General features: G+C 57.3%; 2 protein-coding genes across 6 annotated transcripts; one reads left to right on the top strand and one right to left on the bottom strand.

Annotated features, from left to right (window-relative positions):
• Positions 1-565: 565 nt before the first annotated feature.
• On the bottom strand, positions 566-24509 carry OTOP2 (otopetrin 2). Of its 3 annotated transcripts, none has more exons than XM_045490793.1 (7): positions 24227-24509; positions 8441-9140; positions 7592-7728; positions 6516-6574; positions 5906-6039; positions 3430-4307; positions 566-1548 (listed from the first exon to the last, which is right to left on the bottom strand). In XM_045490793.1, the coding sequence occupies exons 2-7, from the start codon at positions 9126-9128 to the stop codon at positions 1378-1380; spliced, it is 2067 nt and encodes a 688-aa protein (XP_045346749.1). In that variant the 5' UTR covers positions 9129-9140; positions 24227-24509; the 3' UTR covers positions 566-1377. The 3 variants fall into 3 exon arrangements, with proteins under 3 accessions (XP_045346749.1, XP_045346748.1, XP_045346750.1); XM_045490792.1 differs by lacking the exon at positions 24227-24509 and adding an exon at positions 17221-17326; XM_045490794.1 differs by lacking the exon at positions 24227-24509 and having other exon boundaries at positions 8441-8787; positions 8964-9074.
• Positions 9066-16268, top strand: USH1G (USH1 protein network component sans). 3 transcript variants are annotated; one of them, XM_045490840.1, is made up of 4 exons: positions 9066-9176; positions 10227-10395; positions 12609-13826; positions 14722-16268. In XM_045490840.1, the coding sequence occupies exons 2-4, from the start codon at positions 10232-10234 to the stop codon at positions 14723-14725; spliced, it is 1386 nt and encodes a 461-aa protein (XP_045346796.1). In that variant the 5' UTR covers positions 9066-9176; positions 10227-10231; the 3' UTR covers positions 14726-16268. The 3 variants fall into 3 exon arrangements, with proteins under 3 accessions (XP_045346796.1, XP_045346795.1, XP_045346798.1); XM_045490839.1 differs by lacking the exon at positions 9066-9176 and having other exon boundaries at positions 10042-10395; XM_045490842.1 differs by lacking the exons at positions 9066-9176; positions 14722-16268 and having other exon boundaries at positions 10042-10395; positions 12609-13830.
• Positions 24510-24676: the final 167 nt, after the last annotated feature.

Raw genomic sequence — 24676 nt, 5'->3', positions numbered from 1 at the left:
TCCTGTACCCCACCCAGCACCTGGTAGGGGTGCGGTCTTGCAGCAACCTCGCCACTCCACTCTGTCTCCCTAAGTCGAACGTGAACGTGGGGCAGAAGAGACCTCATTCCAACCCACAGGAGGCGGGTGGGGTGGGGGGCAGCCGCCCCCTCTGGCCCTCCTCACTCCTCCTGCAGCCTCTGAGACCTGCCCATCTCATTCTGCGGGCAGAGTCTGGGCGCGGCTTCCTCTTAAGCTCCCTGAGTTCTACGTTCTTCTGCCCCCACGCTCCCCACGCCCCAGCCCCCACCGCTGTCCACCGAAGTGGTCACCGAAGTGACCCTTCGGCCCCTCTAGCCTGTCCCCCTTCACCTCGCTGTGGCTGGACACCGCATCTTCCCCCTCTTCTAGCTGGCAGGGTCTTCTCTTCAATCTCTGTCTGCCTGACCTCCTCGTGTTCTCATCCTGCTAAATCTACCCATGCCTTTCCTAGATTAGAAGCCCATGGAGTGGGAGCGGGGGGTAAGAGAAGGCCCCGTTGTAAGGTTCTGTGTCCCCTGACACCTTTTAAACTAGAACAGCCCTGTTTATGCTATAAACTTGGGTTCCTGAAATATTTTATTTGAGGAAAAAGAAGTTCTGCCGTTTGAAAATCATTATGCTTAGCGGAAAGGCTCTGCGACCTTGGGCAAGTCACTTTGCCTCTCTGGGCCTCTGTTACTTTCTTTGTAAAATGGTAATTGACCAGGTCAGTCCTTCCTAACCTTTCATGCCTCACGGAACACATAAACAAATGTATTTGTCATTTGAGAATAAGGGGAAGAGGAAGATGGCAGCCTGGGTACCCCGTCCAGCCCCTCCCAGGCCCCCAGGTACTGGTCTGTAGCCAGTCTATAACTCACACTTGGTTCACCCACTGAAAAGCTTGAGACTTGAGAATCTCCAGGGTTCCTTCCAGCTCTGACCCACAAGAGCCTCTCTGGCAATCAGCTCAGACAGGGAAGCTGAGACAAGAAGCGGGGGGTGGAGGGGCACACTGCAGGTGGTTCCAACTCCAGGCAGCAGTCCCGGCCAGGCCACGAGGCTGGGATTAGGGGTGGCACCACAGCCACGGACACTTGCAGATCTTGCCTGGTCCTAGATACTATGGGGAGAGGTCTCCCTTCCCTGGTCACTCCATACCCCAGGGTCCTGCTGGGGTGGGTGGGTATGTCCTGACGATGATTTAAAAACTCATCCTGGAAAAATAACTTTTGTGAAAATTCTACCCTGGGGCCAGTGGGAATGGGTGGTAATGTGGCACAGTGACTGCCAGCCTGGGGTTCTCTCCTGGGGGGGTGGGGTCTCTGAATAGACACACAAGCCAAGCCCCACCCCTGCATGTCTCTCTTGGGGGCTTCAAGACAACACGTAGACCTCCAGCAGGCTGGAGACAGCGTGCATGCGGTAGAAGATGCCGAAAGGCAGGCAGATGTTGACGATGGCTGCCCAGAGCGAGTAGCCATAGAAGTCCACTTCCACAGTGTTGCTGAAGTGAGGACGGGCTCCGAAGGCAGGCATGATCCACAGCTGTGCAGAGAGAGGGGCGCATCAGGACCTGGCCCGGCTGGCCTTGAGGGTCATTTCTGTGGGCTTTGCTGGGGCAGGGGTGTGGCAAGATGGGGGTCCCAGCCCTCCAGTTTGTTGGACGGCAAGGGCTGGGTGTTGGTGAGTGGGGACCTTTGGCGTCTTGGGTAGGACCTGGCACTCACTTAAGCAGCTCAGGAAATGCACCCAACTGAATTTGCCCACCCCCAGGCTGGGGTTCCCCCTGTGATCACATCTACCCTGTTATTATGGCTCATTTGTGAGATGCGGAGGTGGGGAAAATAGATGATGTGAGAATTTGGTACAAATGGCTAAATCAGCAGCTCTGCCCTGGAGAGATGTATGCCCGGTGTTGGTGGAACCAGACAGGCCCAGGGCGGGGGAGGGGGTGTGTCAGGATCCACCCAGAAGTGTACCCCCCACCACCCTCCATGATTTCTGTTCTCCAGCTCCACCCCTTTCCCAGGTCTGGGAGGATGTGAAAGCTGGAATCATGCTTCCTCTCTGGCTGGAGCTCAGACGGTTGGGGTGTGGGGTATGAGGCAAAGAATGACAGCTTCTGGGCCAGCCCCACCCTCTTCAACCCCAGTTCACTGTGCCCTTGGACACACACAGCCCCTTTCTGAGCCTCTTTGGGTCATGCGAAATGAAGGGGTTGGAGACGATGTTCCTAGAGTTGACCCAGGAACAGATACCTGGAGAAAAACAGCCTCCCAGAAGGTGGTTCTCAGCCTGCAGTTGGGACCTGGGGAGGGAAGGTGGGGGCGGGGCCAGGCTGGGGGCGGGCTTCCAGGTTGGCCCAAGATACAAGGAGGTTTTGAGCCTTATTGCTTTTACTGGAGGGTCAAAGATTGGTGATCACTCTTTTCCTTCTTCTTTTTTTTTTTTTTTCTTTAACAGATTATCTGCTGTTTGGGAAGTATTCACAGTGGGGACACACTAAGAATGCACCCAAGGCAGGCCTGTTGGTATATTTTCCATAGCGTGCACTGGCGTGGAGTCACTCTGGAGATGTTCCCAACATCGGGATAGACCCACATTAAGGGTGTTTGTATATTAGGGATCTTATTCTGTTGGAGGTTGCAGCTGAGAGGGCCATTTCTATATCGAATGAAGCTTCAGAAGACGTGTTCTTTATGTGGGATGTGCTCACACGAGTACATGTTTACATATGAGAACTTTCCCTCCTGGGGATTAGATCCATACTGGAGTATTTCTCTATTAGGTTATAGCCACACGAGGGGTATTTCCTGATCGGGGTGTGCCTTCATGGAGAGTGTTTCTGCCCTGGAGTGGAGTCTGTTGCTAACACAGGAGTTTCTCTTAGTAAGGGGTTTTGCTGAATTAGCAGGGAGGGGGCGCTGTTGTGAACACCCCCCCCCCCCCCCCCTTCCAGGCCAGCCCGCAACTGCGCTCTGCTGAGACTGCTCGCACTTATGCTGGTCTCTGCTACTTCCTGATGCTGCTCCAATTATCCTGAGAAACAGGCTGGTCACAAGTTCCCAGGAGAAGTCACACCTTCTACCTAGGGGTGAGGGCACCCCCACTCCATATCACAGCTCCCTCTCACCTCCACCCAGCCCCCATGCCAGCATTTCCCGGGGCCCTTCCATCTGCAGCCTAGACACCAGAAGGCTGGGATTTCATTTTCCCTCTCTGCCCTGAGATGCTGTTTGCCTGGGGGCTGCATCTGACCCTCTCTGAACCTCTTTTTCTCCTAGAGAGCTTTAGTGTTTTTGAGTGGGCTGGGGGCAAGACAGAGAAGGCCGAGTGAATAAACCTGGAAGAACATCCTTCCTTGGCCTTCTCTTCCCCCCAGCCCATCCCCATCTCTCCACCCAACCCCGACCCTCAGTTACTCACGATGACATTGCAAAGCAGGAGAAACAGAGAAATGTCCTTCAGGCACCGGCGTCTCCAGTGTCCCCTGGGGGCCAAGATGATGGCCACTGCTTCCTGAGCGCTCTCTGGGCTGGGACCAACCAGCCTGGGGGTGGATGGGCAGGCAGGCAAGGTGTGGAGGGCATCCAGGTTGGCAAAGGTCAGGCCACGGCAGGGCTCCTTGGGGGTGGTATCACGAGGCTCAACCCCGGGTGGTCCCCGGTGGAGGCTCTCGATGATGAACACATTCTGGAAGGTGTGCTGGGCAATCATGAGCAGAGCATGGGCTAGGTTGAGCCCCCCGAGTAGGTCCCTGGGTGCGCCCACCACCACGGCTACAATAGAGTAGTAGGAAATAGCGTATTGACCCAGGGCGGCACCCATCAACAGCGCCACATCCAGGGTTCGAGTGGGGTTCTTATGGTGATCCATGGCCCGGCGATCAAAACGGTAGATGACTGAGCCGCTCAGGCTGACCAAGGTCATGAGGCCCAGACAGATGATGTTGAAGCTGTAATAGATGACCAGGGCCTGCTGGGTGCGGCCCCCCTCCCCACTCACTTGGACCTCGTAGATGATGAAGACGGCCAGCCCCACCACAAAGAGCATCAGGCCCAGGATTGGGCCAGCGAAAAAGGTCTCCCGGAAGAGGCTGACCCGGGACGGGGTGTGGCCGTGGCCATGGGTGGAGGAGGCCAGCAGCCTGCCCACATTTTTCCACATGACATACAGCATGGTGGAAGCAAAGAGGCTGTACTCAATGTTAAAGGGATACAGGTAGACGTAACCCTGCTGGAAGATCTGGCAGATGGCTGTGTTGCACGGACAGTCTCCTCCCACCGAGCTGCCTGCACGCTCCGCTGTGGAGAGAGGGGCACAGAGCTGGACCGCCCTCCCGCCTTCCTGGAGGCACCCCACCTGAAGAGCCTCACCTTTAGACTGTGAGTTTTGTTGGGGTGGAATCACAGTTGGACATGTTCACCACCTTATCCCAAACACCTGCACTGGGCCTGGCATGTTCATTCATTGTACCAGGTATTTATTGAGCGTCTACTATGTGCCAGAGATGTCAGTAAACAATAATAGCTGGCAGTCGATGAACCCACATCTGGACAGCAGAACTGCCCTTTGTCCTTTAGGCAAACATTCCCAATCCTTCCCGGCTAGTAATCACCCCTGGCTCCCCAGCATAGGAGAGTTCTGGTCCTGAGAGATGGTGGCCCTCCTGGGAACCCCGAAAGTTCAAGCTTCCTCGCAGCTCTCCCCAACATCCGACTCAGCCCAGAATGTGAGCTGCTTTGCCCGGGAGTCTCCTGTGACCTCCCCTCATTTTGGTTTGCAGCCCATCTATAAGAACCTTGCCGTGTCCAGAGTGCACTTTATAGAATGCCTTGGATCTTGGCAAACATCTCTTTCAATCCCCAGAACTATGCCTGCTGGTTTTGCAGGTGCAGAAACTGAGGCTCACGTAAGTAAAGTGTGGCTTGTGAGGGCAGAGCTATTGACCTACCTCCCAACCCCTGGGTAGATACCTTTCTAATGCGCCTCTCTGCACCCCCGGGGCCCCAGTATGTTAAGTTGGCCACCTCTCCGGGTTGTTTTAAACCATCCTCAGGAACTCTCTGTATGTGCAAGGTGGCCCTTTATCAGTCTTGCTGGGCTGGGCTCTCCTCTATGCTTTCCGTTCCTGGACCCTTCCATCCTGTGTGTGTGTGTGTGTGTGTGTGCGCGCGCGCGTCTGTGTGCGTGTGTGTGTTCAGGCAAAGTCCAGATGGACCTAGTCATCTAGTCTGGTCCTGGTTGGTGGGAGACCCTACAGAAGTCGAGAGAACTAGGACCAGGGGGCCTATGGACCCTGTTTTTCCTTGGTATAGCATATTGGTTCAAAGCAAAGATGGATCTCAACACTAGTTCTCCAATTTCAAGCTCTGTGACCTTGGGTAAACTATTTAACCTTCTATGCCTTACTTTCTGTATCTGTAAAATGGGAATAATAATAGTGCCCATCTCGTTGGGAAGTTGTGAGGGTTACGTAAGACCAAGTGTCTAGGACACTTAGCACAGCACCTGACATACAGAGTCAGTAAAATGTCACTATTGTCGTTGTGATTATTCTTTCTAGCTTCTTCTTGACAGACTCTAGCCCATGCTTCTGCCATCGAGCCAACTCTGCCTCCCTTCCCTTCTCTCCAGGTGGATCACCCTTGCCTTTTCATTCTGAAGCCCAAGTCTTTGGTGGAATGGAGACCCGAACCATGGGGCCAAGGCCGCATCCTCCAGAATGAGAAGATGCCCCCTGACACCCTCCCTCAGGTGTCACCTACGCCTGTATGGAGCCTGGAGGAGGGGAGGCTCTCCTCGCTTGGGAGGGCAAGGGAGACTGACTGTCCTGGTGCACAAGCATCCAACCCAAGGCCTAGAAGTCCCAGACCAGGGTTAATCTGGAGTGAACACTCACGGTCAGGAGCGAAGCGGTGGTGGCTGGTGTTGTTGTGGGAACTGTCATAGGAGTGAGTCTGGTGCACGGACTCGTCCACCACAGCCGCCATCCAGATGGCCAGGTTGGTGGTGAGGGTGAACATGAGACCACACCTGTTTGGGGAGGGGGAGCAAAGAGGCCAGTGGGAGTCTGGCCCCTCGTGGGTCCCTGGGGCAGATGGAGAACTGGGGAGCTAGACTAAGAGATGATGCCGGGAAGCAAGAAAGCAGTCAGGCCCCTGTGTGAACAGAGAAGTCGAGTTTGGAAGGCACTCTAAGTCTGGCCAGGATGCTACCCAAGAGAGGGCGTGGGGTGGGGAAGGGGTTCAGAGGCTCAGGCCACTGCTGCTCCCTCTTCTAGAGGAAAGCACATATAATTTATCACACAACCCATCCCACCAAAACACACAGGCACACACATATACACAGTACACACAGCACAGGACAAAATGGTGGAAATCTTGCTGATGAAGCAAAGGGGCCTTGGTTGAAACCACACCCAGGAGGCAGAAAGTGGATCCCATGCCCCAGGTTGGAAAGCCCTCATCTTTCAAGCCAGATGGGCATTGAGCTGTGGAGCAGGGACTCACCGGGTCAGATCCAGGTGGACGTGAATACAGTCCTTAGCGGAGACCCAGAGAAAGTAAGTCTGTTGAGAGAGAGTGGGGAGGGGGGGAGGTCACTCACTCTGCAGATGGGCTAAACTCTGGAGTTCCCATGTCCAAACCCAGCAGAATGTTCTCTCTACCTCAAGAACCCCCCATACTAGCTTACCAAGTTTTTACAAAAGGAGTTGGGAGCTTTCTTTCTTTCTATGGAACAGTTTATATAAAATAGTTCACCTGTTACCTGAAAACTCTTGGCATTTTGGGGGTCAACATCCCCTGCCCCACCTCTGTCCTTTGTTTCCTTGAAATGCTTGCTCTCACCTGGTTGCCAATAAATCCTCGTCATGGTATTTGTTGATGTGGGGGTATCTGTAATTTCATTTTACCCGAGTACCCTTCAAACCCATAAAATGTAAAAGAGTAAAACTATATAAGTACCAAAGTCATAAGTGTGTTGAACTGTGGAAATCTGCACAGCAGGGGTGATGTTTCAGGAGATGGAACCCTACATGTGGTCATTCTGGTCATGATACAGGGCTGAGATCTATCTGATCTGGTCCCATGTAAGACCAGTCCTGCCTCAGCTCAATCATGAGACCTTTCAGTGTTATTTATGCAACAAATAAAAAAAATATATATACTTGAACTTGTTTGAACCCTATTTCCTGAGCAAATAGAGAACATATGGGCAGTAGCTGAGGCCAAACAGGCCATGCCCACAGCGGGACCCTGGGCTGAGAATGATGCCCTCTACCGGCACCCAGGGAGGGCAAGCCAGGTTCTAGGAGACATGGCAGCTGCCACAACCCAGACATCCTAGATGTTGATATTGTCACTGCTTAGGTTGAAATGAAATCACAAGACCCCTAAGTAGGAGCTCACATTTGGATATTACTTCATTTCCAAGTGCTTCCGGATTTATGGACTCATATGATACACACTACAGTCCTATCCCCACCTTATTTGATTGCTCAGGGTCGAAGAGGAGTGGAGATCTCCTGACCTCATGCCAGATGCTGGCTCCTTCCACCACACTCAGGAACACTCTTCCCACCCACCTGGACGATGACAAACACAGCCTGGGTGAGAGGGTGCAGGATCTTGATGGCTGACTGGCACTCAAAGAAACTGGAGTAGTAGCCAGTCTTGAAGACATCCATGACGAGAGTGCAGATCCCAAACAGCACCAGCCCGCCTGGGAGTGAGGGGTGGGGGATGGGTCAGAGGCAACGGTTTATAGATCTGACGATGGATGGCTAGATGGGTGGTGGGTTGGATGGTTGGGTGGATGGAAGAATGAGTGGGGCAGGTGGGAGGATCAAGGGACAGGTGAATGGGGTGGGTGAGGGGATGGATAGATGGCTGGCTGGCTGAGTGGATGGTTGGACGATGGATGGGTGGATGGTTGGACGATGGAGGGATGGATGGATGGATGGATAAATGGATGGATGGAAAGATGAATGGGTGGATGGAAGGATGACTATAGGATCGAGTGAGTGGATGCATGGGTATCCTACTGAGCCGCTCTCTCTTTGGGGTTGCACAGATTGGAGGAAGAAGGGCCCTATGTGGGGGTCTTTCAGCTACAGCTGGCGTTTGTTCTCTGCTGTCCATCAAAGGCTCTCCCATGACCACCCTCTTTCAATCTTTAGAAAGGGCGGAGAAATCCCCTCCCACCCCTCACTTCACTCTTCTTCCAAGATTCTTTCTCTTCCTCTTCTCTCACAACGGCAGCCCATTGCATTCTCAGCCACATCTAGTCCCCGGGTGTGTGCGTGTGTGGGGGGCGGAGGGGAGGGACTTCCCAGCCCCCTACCTTGACGCGGACTCCACAGTTCCTCTGAGAGTCCCAGCCTCTGGCTCCCCGCCTGCCTCCCACTTCCTCCCCCCACCACCGCCCCTGGCACCTCGAAGCCAGATGGGGCCGGCGTGCGCGTCCCGGTAGGGGACGGCGTTGGGACAGCGCACGGTCCGGAGGAGGTAGAAGAGGGTCCAGAGGGAGGCGAGCAGCATCATGGTGGTGAGCAGCGCGAACACGTCCGTGTCGTACACCGCTACCTTGTTGAAGGCGCCGCCGCTGATGAGCGTGCAGGCAAGGAGCAGCACGTTCACGGCCAGCAGCACCGACAGCAGGCGGCCGCCCTTCTTCCACACCTCGCGAGAGCCTGCCCTCGGCGCCGGCGGGCTCTCCTTGGGTCCCTGGGCCAGCTCCTCGGACATGGCAGGGGCGACTGGGCGAGGTTGGAGGGGGTCACTGTGGAGGAGGAGCGAACAGGACCCCGGGTCAACCCCGAGGGCTCTGCGACCCTTCGGGTCTCTGGCTCGAGGGCAGAGGGAAAGAAAGGCGGCGGCGGGCAGCCCCGTCGGACCCCGTCCTAAGTCCCCACTCCCCACTCCCCAATCCGTTTTCCGTCTGGTCCGGGCACCCACCTGGCTGGGCCGGGAGCCCGCGCTGAGCTGGGGGTCAGGGGGTGGCGAGCGTCTCCTCTTTCCCACAGCGGGCTGGACGGGCGCTTTATACCGGGGAGGGCAGGGTGATTTACAGCCGCGGGAGCTCAGCTCCATAAATCTCTCAGCCCCACTCACATGATCCATCTTTTCTCCGAGCTGAATTTAGGGAAGAGCGCGCGGGAGCCAGATAAGGTAAGATTTATATTTACCCGTTAAGAGGCGCCCCCCTCCCCCGCCCCCGCCGTCCCGTCACCTCGGAGCGGCAAGGCTCGGGCGCAGCCCCGCACTGCGACACCCAGAGGGCACCCCGCCCCGGGCGCCCACCGCGCCCTCGGGCTCCGCGACCCCGGCCGCCCAGAGCCCCGAGCACTGATGATGCTCGATACACGCCCGAGGGCTCACAGGCGCTCGGACGCCCTCCCAGCCCCGGCGCGCCCTATACCTTCGCGCCCCTCTGTTGCTGCCCCAAGATCGGGACCCCAGTGCCCCTTTCCCTGACACCCCCACAGTGGTCCAAGTTCCTACTTCCTCTATCCCTCCCCGGAGTCTTCTGCTCGGCTGGAAGCCGCAAGCCGGGTTTGGGTATCAAGTTCGCCAGAGGCGCACGGAGTCCGCGTCTAGTCTTCCAGCGCCCCCAGCTGGAGCGCGGCTCCCCGACCCCGCGGTGGGGGGGGGGGGGGGGGGCGGTGGCGGTGGTGGCAGCCGGGACGCAGGGTGCTTCTCGCCGTCTGGGGGTCAGTCCTCAGACCCCTCCTAGGCCCACTGTCCTAGCGATCCAGACTGCCCTCGGACACCCCTCTCCAGCCCTTGGCCCGTCCCTTTGACGGGTGGAGACATCGGAAGCCCCAGAGCGGGGGCTCCCGTGACGACAGACCCCGGACTGTCCGCAGACTAGGCCTCATGGGGCGGGGTGCTGAGGTGACCACTTTTGGAACAGGGCAGGGCCTCGCGTGGTCACTCTTGCGCGCTCGGGAGCAGGGTGTTTAGGACCCAGGGGCAGCCCGGGGGCGGCTCCCCAGGCAGCGGGAGATCCTTCTCCCCCCTCCCTCCCGGGGCGAGCGGCTCAGATGTCGGAGTAGCGGCGGCTCCCGGCGCTCCGCAACCTGCGTCTGCGGCAGCGGGGGCTGGCGGCCCGGCCCCTGCCCGGCCCCCTCCCCCAACCCCATGCCTCAGCCCTAACCCCTCCGCCCTCCCCCGCGGGGGGCATTTCCTGGTGCCCCCTGCCCTCCCCGTCCAAGTCAGGCGCCATGAACGACCAGTACCACCGGGCGGCCCGGGACGGCTACCTGGAGCTCCTCAAAGAGGCCACCAGGAAGGAGCTGAACGCCCCCGACGAGGATGGCATGACTCCCACCCTCTGGGCTGCCTACCATGGCAACCTGGAGTCACTGCGTCTCATCGTGAGCCGAGGGTGAGTACCCACTCTGGCCCTGCCTAAGCCCGGTAGTGGAGGGGGTGGTGGAGGGAGAAGAGAGTCCTGGGCCCCCTCCCAGACCCTGAGACGCAGTCCCCAAGACTCCAAGGTACCTTCCCCCCACTCCTCTGAGCCACCCTCTTCTCTACAGACGCTAAGGTGGAAGCTTGGAGCCTCGCGGTGGTGGGAGGGGGCACAACTTGAGGCATGTGACCCTGGTGACCTGGATGTGGGGCTAGGAGGGGAGCGACTGGGATTTGGGGGCCCACGATTGCGGGAGGGGTTGCAGAATGAGGGGAAGGTGGGAGAGATTTCCTGGGTTGGGTCACCCCTGGAAGCAAGAGTGGGGACGGGAGAGAAGGGGCAGAAGTGGTGGCAGGACAGGCTCCTTACTCAGGAGGGCCTGGGGTCCAAAGGGCACCCCCCCCCCCCCCAGCCGGTGCTGCTCCTCCCTGCAGGCCAGGGCTCACACAGCTCTCTCCCAGCTCATTCTCCGGATTTATGGGCACTGTCCACAGCACCAAATGTCACTCCACACAGCCACCTCATTAACTCCCTCTGTGCCCCTCCCCCATGACAGCCTCCCTCTCCCCCCCTTGGGAGTTGTTTGGGGGGAAGAGTGGGCATAGAGTCCAGGTGTCAGAGCCAGGGAAGTGGTTTGAAGGTAGCGATTAAGGAATTCGGGGTCCAGGGCTGCTGACGTGGGCTCCCGGGGCTGAATGACACCGTGGACAACTTCCCCAGCCTCCACGGTTTTCTACAGAGAGGTCACCCGGTTGAACTGGACACCTGGGCAGCCTGGCCAGGGAAAAGGAGTGGAAGACGTGCCCCAGGAGGGTCACTATGAGCATCTCAGGCCCTGGGAAATCACGGTGGAGACAAAAGGGGCCCAGCTGGCCCTGGTGCCCGATGCTGGCCTGTGGCCTGAACATGTGGTGGGTGGGGTGTGGTGGCTGGGGAGCCCCCTTGCCCTCCCTCCGAGGCCCCGCTCCTCAGGCGGGCAGCAGGTGGGAGCAGCCCCTGACACCAGGCAGCTAAGCCTCGTTCCAAGAAGCCAAGACTGGCCCCTTCCCCCACCAAGAGAGCACACAGCGATCCTGCCGTCCTGCTCCTCCCATCAGAGAGGTCCAGGGGAGGAGGGGAAAACGGTGGCATCCCGGTACGCCAAGTCCCCAAACTCCTACAGACAGCAAGGGTTGGTGTTGGAAGGGGCTTGGGCCAGATGCCAAGCAGCTCCTTGCCACATTGTCCTGCAGGACTTGGCACCAGTAGGAGAAGCGTGGAGAGGGTTGTGTGTGTGGGGGGAACTGTTGAGACAAGGGGGTGATTCTTCCTCCAGCCTTGCGGGGTGGCCTCGTGGCCTCATTAGTGTGAGCTAGGCCCCTGCGGGAGGGGAGCGCTTGGAGAAGCCAGCCAGAGCATGCCCAAGGGGGCACGGTCTGGTGGTGGAGGGGATTGGAGGGTGCTGGGTGGGTCCCCTGGGCAGGCCCAAGCCAGCCTGCCTGACAGGGCTCCCAAAGACGGGGCAGCCCCGGGAAGGGAGGGCTGCTGGGCCCAGGTTGCAGACTCACCTCCTCCTCCCCTTCCGACCTGGCTGCCCCCACACTCCCCTCCCAGCCCAGGCCAAGACCCGACACCTGCTCTCACACGCAGCCTTGCCAGGCCTGGCCCTGCTCCCTGCAGACGTGGCCGTGCCCGCCGACGCCCAGGCACACACTCTCACACACACTCACCCAGGGCTCAGGCTCAGCACCATCACCCTCTCCTCCTCTTTTGTGGGCACCCTGCACCCACAGCCACACTCACCACCACGCCTGCCTAGAGACCCAGACTCGCCCTGGCCCACCACCTCTCTGGGCCAGCTCCCCACTGGGCTCCATGAATAATTCACTCCTGTCTCTCTGGGCATCAAATATTTATCCCCTGAGATTCCCAGCCATCAGTTCTCTTGGGGAAGGCCCCGCCCCGGCCCCGCCTTTTCTGTCGCCCCGCCCCTTGCGAGTCTGGGGCCACTCCCCCCGCCCCCGGGCTCTGTCTAGGTCTGCCTGGTGTCTCCCGAGTCCGAGGAGACGTCTCGGGCCCTCGGGTCCACCGGTGTGCCCGTGGGGCGGCCCACACGGGCCGAGAGCTCCCTACACCTGCAGCCAGTGCCGCCTGCCCGCCCCAAATGGTGTTGGTTCATCACCCTTCCTCGCGTGTCCTCCCTGCAGGGGTGACCCAGACAAGTGTGACATCTGGGGCAACACGCCCCTGCACCTGGCAGCTTCCAATGGCCACCTGCACTGCCTCTCCTTCCTGGTGTCCTTCGGGGCCAACATCTGGTGCCTGGACAACGACTACCACACGCCGCTGGACATGGCCGCCATGAAGGGCCACATGGAGTGCGTGCGCTACCTCGACTCCATCGCGGCCAAGCAGAGCAGCCTCAACCCCAAGCTGGTGGGCAAGCTGAAGGACAAGGCCTTCCGCGAGGCGGAGCGGCGCATCCGCGAGTGCGCCAAGATGCAGCGCAAGCACCACGAGCGCATGGAGCGGCGCTACCGGCGCGAGCTGGCCGAGCGGTCGGACACGCTCAGCTTCTCCAGCCTCACGTCCAGCACCCTGAGCCGCCGGCTGCAGCACCTGGCGCTGGGCAGCCACCTGCCCTACTCGCAGGCCACGCTGCACGGCACGGCCAGGGGCAAGGCCAAGATCCAGCGGAAGCTGGAGCGGCGCAAGCAGGGCGGCGAGGGCACCTTCAAGATCTCCGAGGACGGCCGCAAGAGCGTGCGCTCGCTCTCGGGCCTGCAGCTGGGCAGCGACGTGATGTTCGTGCGCCAGGGCACCTACGCCAACCCCAAGGAGTGGGGCCGCTCCCCGCTCCGGGACATGTTCCTCTCGGACGAGGACAGCGTCTCCCGTGCCACGCTGGCGGCCGAGCCTGCCCACTCGGAGGTCAGCACCGACTCAGGCCACGACTCCCTGTTTACGCGGCCCGGCCTGGGCACCATGGTGTTCCGCCGGAACTACGTGACCAGCGGGCTGCACGGGCTGGGCCGCGAGGACGCGGCGCTGGACGGCGGGGGCGCGCCGCGAGGCCGGCTGCAGAGCTCCCCCAGCCTGGACGACGACAGCCTGGGCAGTGCCAACAGCCTGCAGGACCGCAGCTGCGGGGAGGAGCTGCCCTGGGACGAGCTGGACCTGGGCCTGGATGAGGACCTGGAGCCCGAGACGAGCCCGCTGGACACCTTCCTGGCCTCTCTGCACATGGGCGACTTCGCCTCCCTCCTGCGGCAGGAGAAGATTGACCTCGAAGCGCTGATGCTGTGCTCCGACCTTGACCTCCGCAGCATCAGCGTCCCCCTGGGGCCCCGCAAGAAGATTCTGGGGGCCGTGAGGAGGAGGAGGCAGGCGCTGGAACGCCCGCCTGCTCTGGAGGACACAGAGTTGTGAGTGTCCTGGGCTTTGGGGGATGGGGAAAGGGGTCAGAAGGCCAGAAGGCCTTGCGGGTGGGATCTGCCTTTTCGGGAATGTGGGGGGGGGGGGGTCAATACCGTATTTCATAAAATCTAAGTCCCCATCCATTACAAGAGGTCCCACTGAATTTGTTTACCCCCAATTCTGAAAACGAAGCTGCCAGTTTCATGACAAGGGAGGAGGCCTTCTTATCACAGCTAATGGAAAATGCACCTTGACTTTGGAGATAATCCAAATGCCCCCAAATGGGTGTCTTAGGACAGTTGAGATCCAGTAGTCATAGTAATCAGAGCCCGGATGTTTTGAGCCCTCCCATCTACTGGGTGCTGGAGATACCGCTGCATGTGTCCCTTAATTGAGTCCTCCCCAGCTCCTGGGTGCAGGGGCTGTATCATCCCCATTTTCCAGGGGAGCAAGTGGAGGCTCAGAGGGTTTGAGTGGCTCACCCCAAGGGCCTGCTGCTGCTTGAGCCCCGGTCTGTGTGGCTCTAGAGCCTGGGGGCTAGGTGACTCCCATGGAAGGAGAGTTGTCGCGTTCAAAAGCTGTCAGGGAGAGCTCAAGTCTGCTACCGCACTGGTGGCCGTCCCTGCCCCGATCCCTTTCTCAGGGCATCCCACAAGCCCAGCAAATGCTGCTGCCCCCTTTTGGTGTCTATGGCTTTTACCCTGCATGGCTGGGCAGGGGTGGGTGTGGGGAGGCAGTCTGGTTTAGAGTTCCGGGGATGGGGAGGAAACCCCTAGGCCAATGTCCCCATCCCTGACCGTTGGCCTGCCAGGAGAGGGTCAGTCGTCCAAATGGCTGGTCTTGGTTTAAAATGGTGTCTTGAAAGCCCTTACCTGAAGTCTGTTTCTGTGTCTTTCTCTCCAGGTAACAGGGGGCTCCTCTCTCCAGACCAAATGAATTGCGAGTTGCCACAACCCACCGTGAGGCCACGAGGTCCTCACGGTCGCCAGCCCTGAAGCCCCCCCGGCCCCTCCCCAGGAGCAAAGACCGTGTGGGTCATCTCCCTTGAAAACCTGTCCACACTCCACAACGGAGGTGTAGTCTGGAGGTACCAGCAAGGGGTCCAGGAGCCCTTGAGCCACTCCCGTCTGAATGGCCCTAAAGGACATGTGGATTCCTGGGAGGCCAGCTCCAGAGGAAGGGCAGGGGACCCCTGGGGCCCCAAGGGATAGACGACATACCCATTAGAGCTGGATGGGAGTGTGTGTGGAGGGGGCATGGCGTGTCCCAGGGGCCGCTGTCTCTCCCCACCCCTCCTCTGAGGGTCCTGCTGTGCTCAGGCTGGAGACTTGCTCACTTCTTACATTTTTGTGAAGGGAAGAGTTTGGGCTGGCTCCCTCCACTCCCCCCACGCCGCAGAGAGGAGGTTCCTGGCTAGACTCTTCAGCCAAATGCCCTGACTTTGGTCCCCACTCCTGCCCCAAGCCAGCCCCCTTCTCCTTCACCTATTGGCCATGTCTGGGAGTTGGAGCGCCAGGCTGGCATGAAGTGGGGGTGACTGGCACCCTCACCAGCTCACCTGGTGGTGGGGCCTGGCCTGACTCTGACCTCCTCACCCTGCCTCCAGCCTGGTCCCCCTCCAGGGACCCCAGAGGGTCAGGCCAATAGATGCAAGGTGCTAGAGCAATAATCTGCAGTATTATGGCCCCGAGGCCTGGCGGGCGTGCCCTGGGCTGGAGAAAGGCATCTGCCAACAGCCTCAGCTGGGTGTCTAGCCTAGTTTGGGCGAGTCCTGGGACATGGAAGAGCCTGGGGATGTGGATAATCTAAGCTGCTGACTGTCCCCAGGTCCCCAGGGCCCTGTGCATGTGTGTCTGTGCTGGGGGCTGGCTGGTGGCTTTCCCTCCGGGTCTGGAGGTGGCTGGGCAGCTGCGAGGTTCTGTGTAGGTAGGTCAGCAGGAGCTCAGTATGTGTCCCTGCTCTGTGATGGCAGTGAGACCAGGGAGGAAGCCAGCCCCGGACCCGCATCCCTGACCCTCCCGCTCCCACCGGGAGCACCACTGCAGCTCCCATCTCTTTCCTGGGCCCCCTTGGCTAGGTCAGGAGATGAGGGGACACCCAAAAAATGCCACAGGCCTCCCTCTGCATCTGTGTCTGTGCTGGGGGAGGGGGACGGGGGAGCGGTTTCCGTTCCCACAAAGAGGGCTTGGTGGCCTGTCGCTGCCACCCTGAGCCCATGCCAGTCCTTTGCCCTGTCATCTGGGCCTGGGGCCGCCCCCAAGTGCCGATTCGACTTTCTCAGAGCCCCAGGTGCTGCCCTTTCTCTTCTGTTCCCTGTGTCCTGCCGCAGCCTCCTCCCTGTTCTCCCAGTTCCCGGGGTGGGGCAGGCTCTGGGATTCCTACTGCCGCACAAAGTACCCCTCCCGCAGGCTCATTATAACTTTTGTAGAGAATGTTCTGTATCGTTGTCACACCTGTGTCTCGTTCTTTAACCACTGGGGAGTGGGAGAGGGAGAAGGTCTTTGTGTACTGAAGGGGGCTTGGTCCTCATGGGCCCCCTGGAGGGGGTCCAGGGATGGATGGTTGGGCATGCCCCACCCCCATGCATCCTTGCAGGGCCTTCCCTCATCCCTGGGTCTTCACCCTGCTGTTTCTGGGCCCAGAATTTGGAGCTGAGGGAGAGGGAGGGTTCAGAAGAATGGGGACAGGCAAGCTAGAAGCTGAGTGGGGGGGATGGTCCAGGCTGCAGCTGCTAGGGACAGCTTTCTCCATTTCCAATGGGGCCTGCCTGGCCTTTTCCAGACATGGGCAGAAGTTGTACCCAAGGAGGCCACCACTCATCACCCAGGCCCCATAAGCCCTCATCACCCCTGGGCCCCATAAGGCCCAGCCCATCCTGGGAGGCCACCAGTGCAGTCCCCATTTCCCTCACCACCCCAGGCAGCTCTTGGGGCAGCCCTATTTAGAACCTTCCTTTGTCCCAGAGGTAAAGCTTCTCCTTAAGCTGCAAGACAATGGCCTCTGTTTGCTCAGTCAAGCCTGAGAAAGGGCCCTGGAATCATTTTATTTCATTCCCTAAGGATGCTGGGTCAAGTGCTTCTGCTAAAGGGAGTTCAAGACAGCTCTCTCCCTCCAGCATCAATCAGAATGGTCCAGAGGATGTCCCAGCGGGAAGGTTGCTTAGCAACCATCTGGGGTTCTAGGTCATCTCCCTCCACTTTACAGATGGAAAAACGGAGGCCTACCAAGGGGACAATCCAGACTAGGAACACTAGCCTCCTGACTGCTGCCACACTTTCCTGCCCGCCCCCCCCCCTCCCCCAGGCTGCTAAGGGGGCCAGCGGAGTGGTGGGATTCTGTCGGATGCTCCCCAGGGTTGTCCGCCCTGCGACCCCTACTGGCCATCCTGGTCACTGCACCTACCTCAGGAAAGACCGGCCAGTCGTGGCGCCGCTGTTCCAGGAAACGGACATGGGGGGTGAGGACTGAATAACAAGACAGCAGATAGGAACTTCAGCGTAGAGGCAGGGGCTAATCCGAAGCACTGGGGGCTGGAGTCTCCATGGGTCAGTGTGGCCCGAGGGTGGAAGCCCGAGGCACAAGAGCAGGTGCAGCTGCGGGAAGTCTGAGGGGACTTTAAACACAGTGAAGGGAAGAATTTTACGTGGTAAGGGGTTCAGCCCCCTCGACCCATTCCCCTTAAAATCTAGATCGAGGTTAGATCGAGGAAAGTTTAGAAAAATCCATTGCTCTTAGCCTTTTGGTATTAGAATCTGCTAATAATATGGGCCACTTTCCCTGGAAAAATGCACACCGGGCAGACAAACACTCATATACAATTTCGTTCATAATTCCAGGCAGTTCCTGGAGCTCCAAGAGGTCCAGGGACCCCATGGTAAGATGCCCTAGACTGCTCTGAAGTCACATCATAAACAGGATTACTAATTCTATGGAGATGGAGGTGTCAGAATGAATCAGGCAGGAAGGGCCTCTGGGTATGTGGCACAACCTCATTTTACAGATGAGATAACTGAGGCCCAGAGGGCAAGGGCCTGGCGGTAGATAGCAGAGCAGCCAAATGAGCAAAGTGGCACTAAGTGTGCTGATGCCCTTCCATGGTGCCAGCTGCCTCCTGTCCCCGTGTGAGACCAGTTCTGGACAGCACGACGGCCCTGTGCTCCCAGGGCATGCCTGTGTCACCTGTGAGATAAGCCTGGGTTGCACAGGACATGGCAGGACTCAGGAGACAGCCAGATCTGGGCGGCAAAACTGGCTCTGGCCCTTCCCAGCTGTGTGGCCTTGGGTAAGTTCCTCAGCCTCTCTGGGTCTATTTCCTCAAATGAAATAGGTGGCTATAACTTATTATACTCACAGGGCTAACCCCATGGATCATTAGGAGGTGAAATGATCGTGCAGTGTTAATGCACAAGAAAGCATTTAACACACCTGCCTGGTATTCAGTACATACCCGTTAGTAACGACCAGTTATCAGTGGTCTTGGGCCCATGAGGTGCTCACTGCATCTGTGGCCCCCTCCCCCAACCGTAGGTAAGTCCTAGGCCTTTCCAGAGAGCAGTTTTGCTTTTTTGAGCCCCATAGGCCACCCCACCCGTCACACTAGCTCCTGGAGACAGTACTGAAGGCATCCTGTTCCGACCAGCTGGGGGCGTTGAGGATCGGCCACTGGCTAAGGAATCGTCGGTTAGATAAGGATGGGTCACTATCCAGTGGGAAGACCCCTGGGGAATCAGAGTTGTTCCTGCGCTGCCCAAGGAGCTGGGCATTTTTTCCGGAGGAAGAATCACAGGTCCATTGGCCTGGCCCCATTATACTACTCTCCGAACGTTAGAGTTTATCAAAAACTCTCCCTATTCCTGTGAGGTAGGTGGGTGAGGAGTTTTAGCCCCACTCCATAGATGAAAAGATTGAGCATCAGAGAGGTTTTGTGACATATTTAGGTCCCAGTAAATTAAGGAAAATTCAGGCTCCCTAACCGGGTCCCTTCAGCCACTCCTGTCTCCAGAGGTAAGCTTTCATGTTTTTTCACTATTAATGTTGAGAACGTATAAGGTGTTAGGTGCTTATGTTACTATATATACATTCAATCCTCACAATAAAGCCACAGCTCTATAAAACAAGGACTATATTATGATTATTATCCCCATTTTATGGGTGGGAAAACAGAAGGTCAGAGCAGGGATATGAATTGCCCAAGGTCACAGAGCTATTAGGTGGACAAACCAGGCCTCAGAGACAAAGTTCTGTGGTACTATGCCTAACCATGGCATATCGCCCCCTGCCCCTCCCTCCCAAGCACTCCATTGGTGGGAGTTGTTTTTGGTGTTAGGTCCCCTTGACCTGGTCGTGCCTGGTCTAGACAGATGCCAGACTCAGGCTGGCATGGCGGGGGTGGGGGTGGGATGCTGGCAACTTTAGTGGCCTAAGCACCTGGGCTGACCCACCTGTCCTGAGGGGCTGGGCTGAGAGAGGGCCAATTGGGGTGTGGGTCCACTGGGCAAGATACTGGGGGGCTGTGTGGGAGGGTAAAAGCCGGCCCAGATGGGGAAGCAAGGGTCTGAAGCATTTTGTCGTGACTAGGGAGTCTGCCTGTCCCCCTTTCTGTCTCCCTATCCCTTGGTCTCTCTGCCCTATCTCTCCTTGTAACACAAGGCACCTGCTCAGTCTCTCCTCTATCTCCTCTTTCTGTTGCCTTGTCTTTCTAGACCTCTGTCTCCCTTGCTGTTGGTCACATAATAAGAAATGTATGTTTGGTAACTGCTCCCAGCTCCTGACACAGAGCTCCTGAGTCCCTTGGAAGTCCCTGGGTAATAGGAATATCTTTTGTTCACATGAAGTGACTCTGGGTGGGCTCCAGAACAGATTCGGGATGGGGGCTTGTCACTATGGCTAGCAGCCTGGAACTTTCAGTGCCTCTCCATCCTTTGGGGAGGGGAGAGGAGCTGGAGATCGGATTAATGATCGATCATGCCTTCATAATGAAACCTCTATAAGCAACCCTAAACTACGGGGTTCAGAGAGCTTCTGAGTTGATGAATGCATCCATGTTACGAGAGAGTAGTGTCTGCTCCACAGGGACAGAAGCTCCTGCACTCAGGAGCCTTCTGGACCCTATGTATCTCCTCATCTGGTTGTTAATACGGATCCATTATAACGCACTTTACAACAAACCGATAAATGTAAGTAAAGCTCTTTTCTCAGCTCTGTGAGATGTTCTAGCAAGTTATTGAGGCTCAGGGGCAGGTTCTTGGAACCCCCAAATTTGTAGCCAAGTTGGGCAGAAGTGCAGGTAGCCCGGGGACCCAGGAAGTGAGGGCGTCTTTGTGGCGCCGAACCCTGGGATCTGTAGAGTCTGACACTAACCCGTAGTCAACTTCAGAATGGAATCAAATTACAGGTTGGTTGGTGCCCAGTGTTGGAGAATTGGTTGTTGGTGTCGGGAAAAGCCCACATTTGGTGTCAGAAGTGTGAGGAGAGGAGCAGATTTGGCGTCTTTCTCTCAATCTGTCTTCCCATGCGTTCAGGCTCCTTGTCCCCCTCCCCACCTTGGTCTTGGTCCTGTCTCAGGTTGAACCAGAACTCTGGAGCCCAGCCTGTCCTTAAAGGCCCCTCCTCTCCTCACCCCACACCTCAAACTCAGCAGCCCGAGGCACCCCCAGGGATCCCTAAGGTTTCCTGGAACCCAGTGTTAAAACCACTGAAGTCATGCCTGAACTACATGGGCAGCATAGCGACTATGCATATGGGTTCAAATCCCAGACCTGCCACGGGAAAGCAATGACCTTGGTCAAGTCACTTAACTGCTGTGTTTCTTCTTCCTTAATATGGATGTGTAATGGCCTTCCTTAAATTTACAAATTTTTAAAAATGTTTATTTATTTTTAAGAGAGAGACAGAATGCAAGCAGGGGAGGTGCAGAGCAAGAGGGAGACACAGAATCCAAAGCAGGGTCCAGGCTCTGAGCTGTCAGCACAAAGCCTGACATGGGGCTCGAACTCACAGACAGCGAGATCATGACCTGAGCCAAAGTCGGATGCTTAACCAACTGAGCCACTCAGGTGCCCCCATTTTTTTAAAAGTTTATTTATTTAAGGGGTGGGGGGAGAAAGAGAGAGAGAGACACTGCACAAGTGCACATGCAAAGGCAGGAAAGGAGCAGAGAGAGAGGGAGACACAGGATCCCAAGCAGGCTCTGTGCTGTCAGCGCAGAGCCTGATGTGGGGCTTGAACTCTCACAAAACGTAAGGTCATGACTTGAGCTGAAACCGAGAGTTGAACACTTAACCGACTGAGCCACCCAGGCCCATCTGCGAAGTGGGTTCTCTGTTGGGGTTCCTGTATGAGAGCTGTCTGGCACCCAGCAGGCACACAGCACGGGTCTCTGACCTGAGTCTCACCTCCCATCCATAATAGTAGTAACACGCAGTATGACCCAAGCATTTCAAGTGTGTTAGTCACATGGTCTCCAGGGCTGTTGTGATTCCTGGTTTTCAGACGAGGAAACCAAGGCGCAGAGATGTTTGTAAAACGTGCCCAAGCTCACAGGGCTGGCGGTGGTGGGGCTAGGGCTCCAACCCAGACAGGCTGGCTCCTGTCTGTGCTATGTCTCATCATGATGTGAGCATTTTTCGAGCACCTGCTGTATGTCAGCGCTTTACATCTGTGATGGCTATGAATTCACATGACAGCTTCATTTAATAATTACAGGGGGTCGATTAACCCATTTGACAGAGGAGAAAACCAAGACTGAAGAACACTAGGTTGTTGTGTGGCTCATATAGCCAGTAAGAGCACACACAGGGCCTGACTCCTTGTCTGTCTGACTCTGCATAGCTGCACTCTGGACCAGCTGCTCCCCGGGTTTCTATAGCTGAATGACTAAGTCTGATGGGGTTTGGAGACCGAGGTAGGGAAACTTCTGGCAAGTCCATTCAGAGCCCCTAATGCCTGGTCTTTAGAGAAAGGCCCTTGGGGCGTGCCAGTGTGGTGCGCCCTGGAAAGCTTTTAAAGCTACAAATCTCATTTTTACCTTCTCTCACTGTGGCTTCTTTGTTCCATGGGCCCACGTGGGTCTGCATGGGCATTTTGGGGGGCTGTGGGACCCTCTCCCTGCTCTGGATATGCACACTCCTGAGAAGCGTTTCCCCTGGACCCTGAACAGTAGTTGATGGGGCCCTGGTCGGCAGGGGAAGGGGCTTGCTCTGGGAGGAGAGGGGGCGGGGACAACAGTAGCTGCCAGTCTGATCCCTGACCCCCAACACCACTGCCCCCTTTCCACAGAGTCACAGCACCCTCACAGTCTCTTCAAGTGGGCAAGGGCAGGAAGGCATTCTTTACTAGCCCCATTTCTCAGATGGGGCAACTGAGATTCAGGAGAGCCAATGACCTGCCAGCAAGTGCCCAAACCAGGGTGTCAATTCTGGTGCATTTGCACTGCCACTCCCTGCTAGCTGTCTTCTCAGAGCACTTTCACATACCAGGCACGGCAAACCCTTGAGCACAGCATCATTACCCCGCCTCACGGGTAAGGAAACCAGGACTCATGTCGATTGGGTCATTTTTCCAAGCCCCTAAGAGCACAAGCGTCAGGGCTGTGGGATTCAAACTCCAAACCCTGGTTCTTTCTACCCCATTCCCTGAGCCACCTCCCCAGGCTCTCACCTGGCACAAGGGCAGTTTGTGGGTTCCCCAGGTCAGAACAGGGGCTCAGCGGGCAGGATTTGGGGAGGGGGGAGGAGGGACAGGCTGGACTCACTGTCTCTCCCTCTTCCTCCATTCCTGTTTACCTCACTCCTGCTCAGCCTCGAGATCTACTACTGACTGCTTTCCACTGTGTGTGCCTGTGTGTGTGTGTGTGTGTGTGTGTGATGGGCGTGAGGGCACCGACTCTATGCAAGCCCAGGGTGAGTGCAGTGGACCCAGAGCTCTCCTGTGAGCTGAGCGTGCTTGTGTGTGTCTGTGGTTTTGCTCGCTGATCTTTGTTTCAGGGCCAAGTTTCCCGGGAGAGGGGCGTGTGCACGTGTGTGCGTGCATGTGTGTGCACGTATGTGCATACACACTCACAGAGGACTCCATGACTTTGTCTACGGTCTATATTTCAACTCCTTCTCTCACTTATTATATTTAGAGCCCCAGCTCCTTTAGCCTGGAAGGTTGAAGCCCCAGCCACCCACACCACCTGTCCTCATCCCATCCCTTGTCTTGAATCGGGGGTTCCCACCAAACTTTCCCCAAACCCTCTCTGGGTGACTGGTTTGCTGGGGGTCAGAACCCCAGGGGCCTGGGTGGGCAACTTCCCCTGAGCCGGGGTGTCCAGTTAGGATGCTGAGCTGTGCCACTTGCTGGGAAGGCTAAGTTGCCTTTCCAAGCCTCCAAGTTTCCACCTGTGAGTGGAGCTAACCAAACCCCACGTTGTAGGCCTGTTGGGAGGCTACACTATATGAAGCCCTTAGCTCAGGTCGTGACACCCTGTAGATGGAGGACCTGGTCGACAGGAATCTGGGGATGGGGAGGGCTCGGTGGGCATCAGCCAGGCCTGGGCATCCCTGAGCTGGAAGCACCGAGAACCCACAGGCCGGGTTGTCCGCAACTCCCTCTTCCCTGGTCCCCACACCTTCTGTACAGCCGGTTCAGTATTGTAGAACAGAAGTGGGAGGAGGCATCATGCCCCTGAACCCCAGCCAACAGATGTTAGATTTCAGTCATATCAATATTCAGCATAACAATAATGTTATAATTACCATAGCACAAGGAATGGCTTAGCGATGCCATTACCGTGAGCACTGGCCCTATGGTCCATTGATATCCGTAGTACAGAAGTGATCTTATTACTTTCTCCAGCGACCCAGGAAGCTAGGTAGTATCACCCTCATCCACTGCAAATCACCTTGTCAGAGACCTGAGGCTCAGAGAGGTCAAGCAACTCACCTAAGGTCACACAGCAAGAACAAACGTGGGTGTGTTTGAGTCCAGAGCCCTGCTGTAGTAGACAGTAGACTGTTCTCAGTCGCCTCCACACTGTGTAAGAATCATTGTGGCCCTCATTCCCTTCCCAGCCCTGGCGCTGGCCCCACCAGGCCCAACAACACACCCTTCAGGCTAATCTATGCCCCAAAGTCACTCACACACACTGGACTGTGGTGCTGACCTGACACAGTGAGAGGGACCAAGGGATCCTTGGAAAACCTCACCGGTCGGGAGTCTGGGTTGCTAACAATTCCAGCCTTGGATTTTCAAGGACTTAGCTTGTTCTATAACTTGGAAAGGTAGCCTGGGTCTCAGTGTCCTTTCCCGCCAGGTGGGGACAGGCTGACAGTCTCAGAGCCTCAGCAGCATCCCCACCAGCTCGAGGCCGGCCCCCTTTCCCTCACCTGTCTCACTCCCTGGCCTGCCCCTCTGGGCCATCACCAACCTGGCTTCGTCCCTGCAGAGCGGCTGGTGGCCTAGAAGGTGGGATGCACAGCACAGGCAGCTGTGGCGGGCCAGGGCTAGGGTCCTTGGAGGTGAGGCTGATGCTGACAGTCCATCGGTGTGGCCCTGCCCTGCTGGAGCCAAGGGCACCTGGGATGCCGGTCCCACTCTCAGCTGATCAAGATCTGAGCCCCGGCCTGGCCACTTGTCCTCCAGAGTGCTCGGCCCCGCCCCTGTGAATAATGCCGCTTGCCTCCTGGAGTCGAGCCTCGCTGGGCTTTGATGATTTGGGGGGGTAGCACGAATGGGCGGAAGACAAGGAAGGCTTACAGATCCAGCCACCCAGGCCTGGAGCCTAGAAATGGGTGCATTGCTGGTGGGAGGTGCCATTCTAATCCACCCCGTGTCCCCCCCCACCCCCGCCCCAAGCCTCCCAGTAGCCACCTTCCAG

Source organism: Leopardus geoffroyi, chromosome E1 (assembly GCF_018350155.1).
Source record: "Leopardus geoffroyi isolate Oge1 chromosome E1, O.geoffroyi_Oge1_pat1.0, whole genome shotgun sequence".
Taxonomy (NCBI): domain Eukaryota; kingdom Metazoa; phylum Chordata; class Mammalia; order Carnivora; family Felidae; genus Leopardus; species Leopardus geoffroyi.
The sequence above is the reverse complement of the archived record's forward strand: the minus strand, read 5'-3'. Positions and strand labels throughout refer to the sequence as shown.

What these genes read in the sequence shown, in the direction of transcription:
- OTOP2 (XM_045490793.1), bottom strand. Translation starts at nt 9,128, where the DNA reads ATGGATCATGTGAGTGGGGCTGAGAGATTTATGGAGCTGAGCTCCCGC. An exon ending in CTGTGTTTGTCATCGTCCAG is followed by an intron (nt 6,575 to 7,591) that starts GTGGGTGGGAAG and finishes CTCTCTCAACAG; the next exon opens with ACTTACTTTCTCTGGGTCTC. An exon ending in CCACCGCTTCGCTCCTGACC is followed by an intron (nt 4,308 to 5,905) that starts GTGAGTGTTCAC and finishes CTCTCTCCACAG; the next exon opens with CGGAGCGTGCAGGCAGCTCG.
- USH1G (XM_045490840.1), top strand. Translation starts at nt 10,232, where the DNA reads ATGAACGACCAGTACCACCGGGCGGCCCGGGACGGCTACCTGGAGCTC. An exon ending in CGTCTCATCGTGAGCCGAGG is followed by an intron (nt 10,396 to 12,608) that starts GTGAGTACCCAC and finishes TCCTCCCTGCAG; the next exon opens with GGGTGACCCAGACAAGTGTG.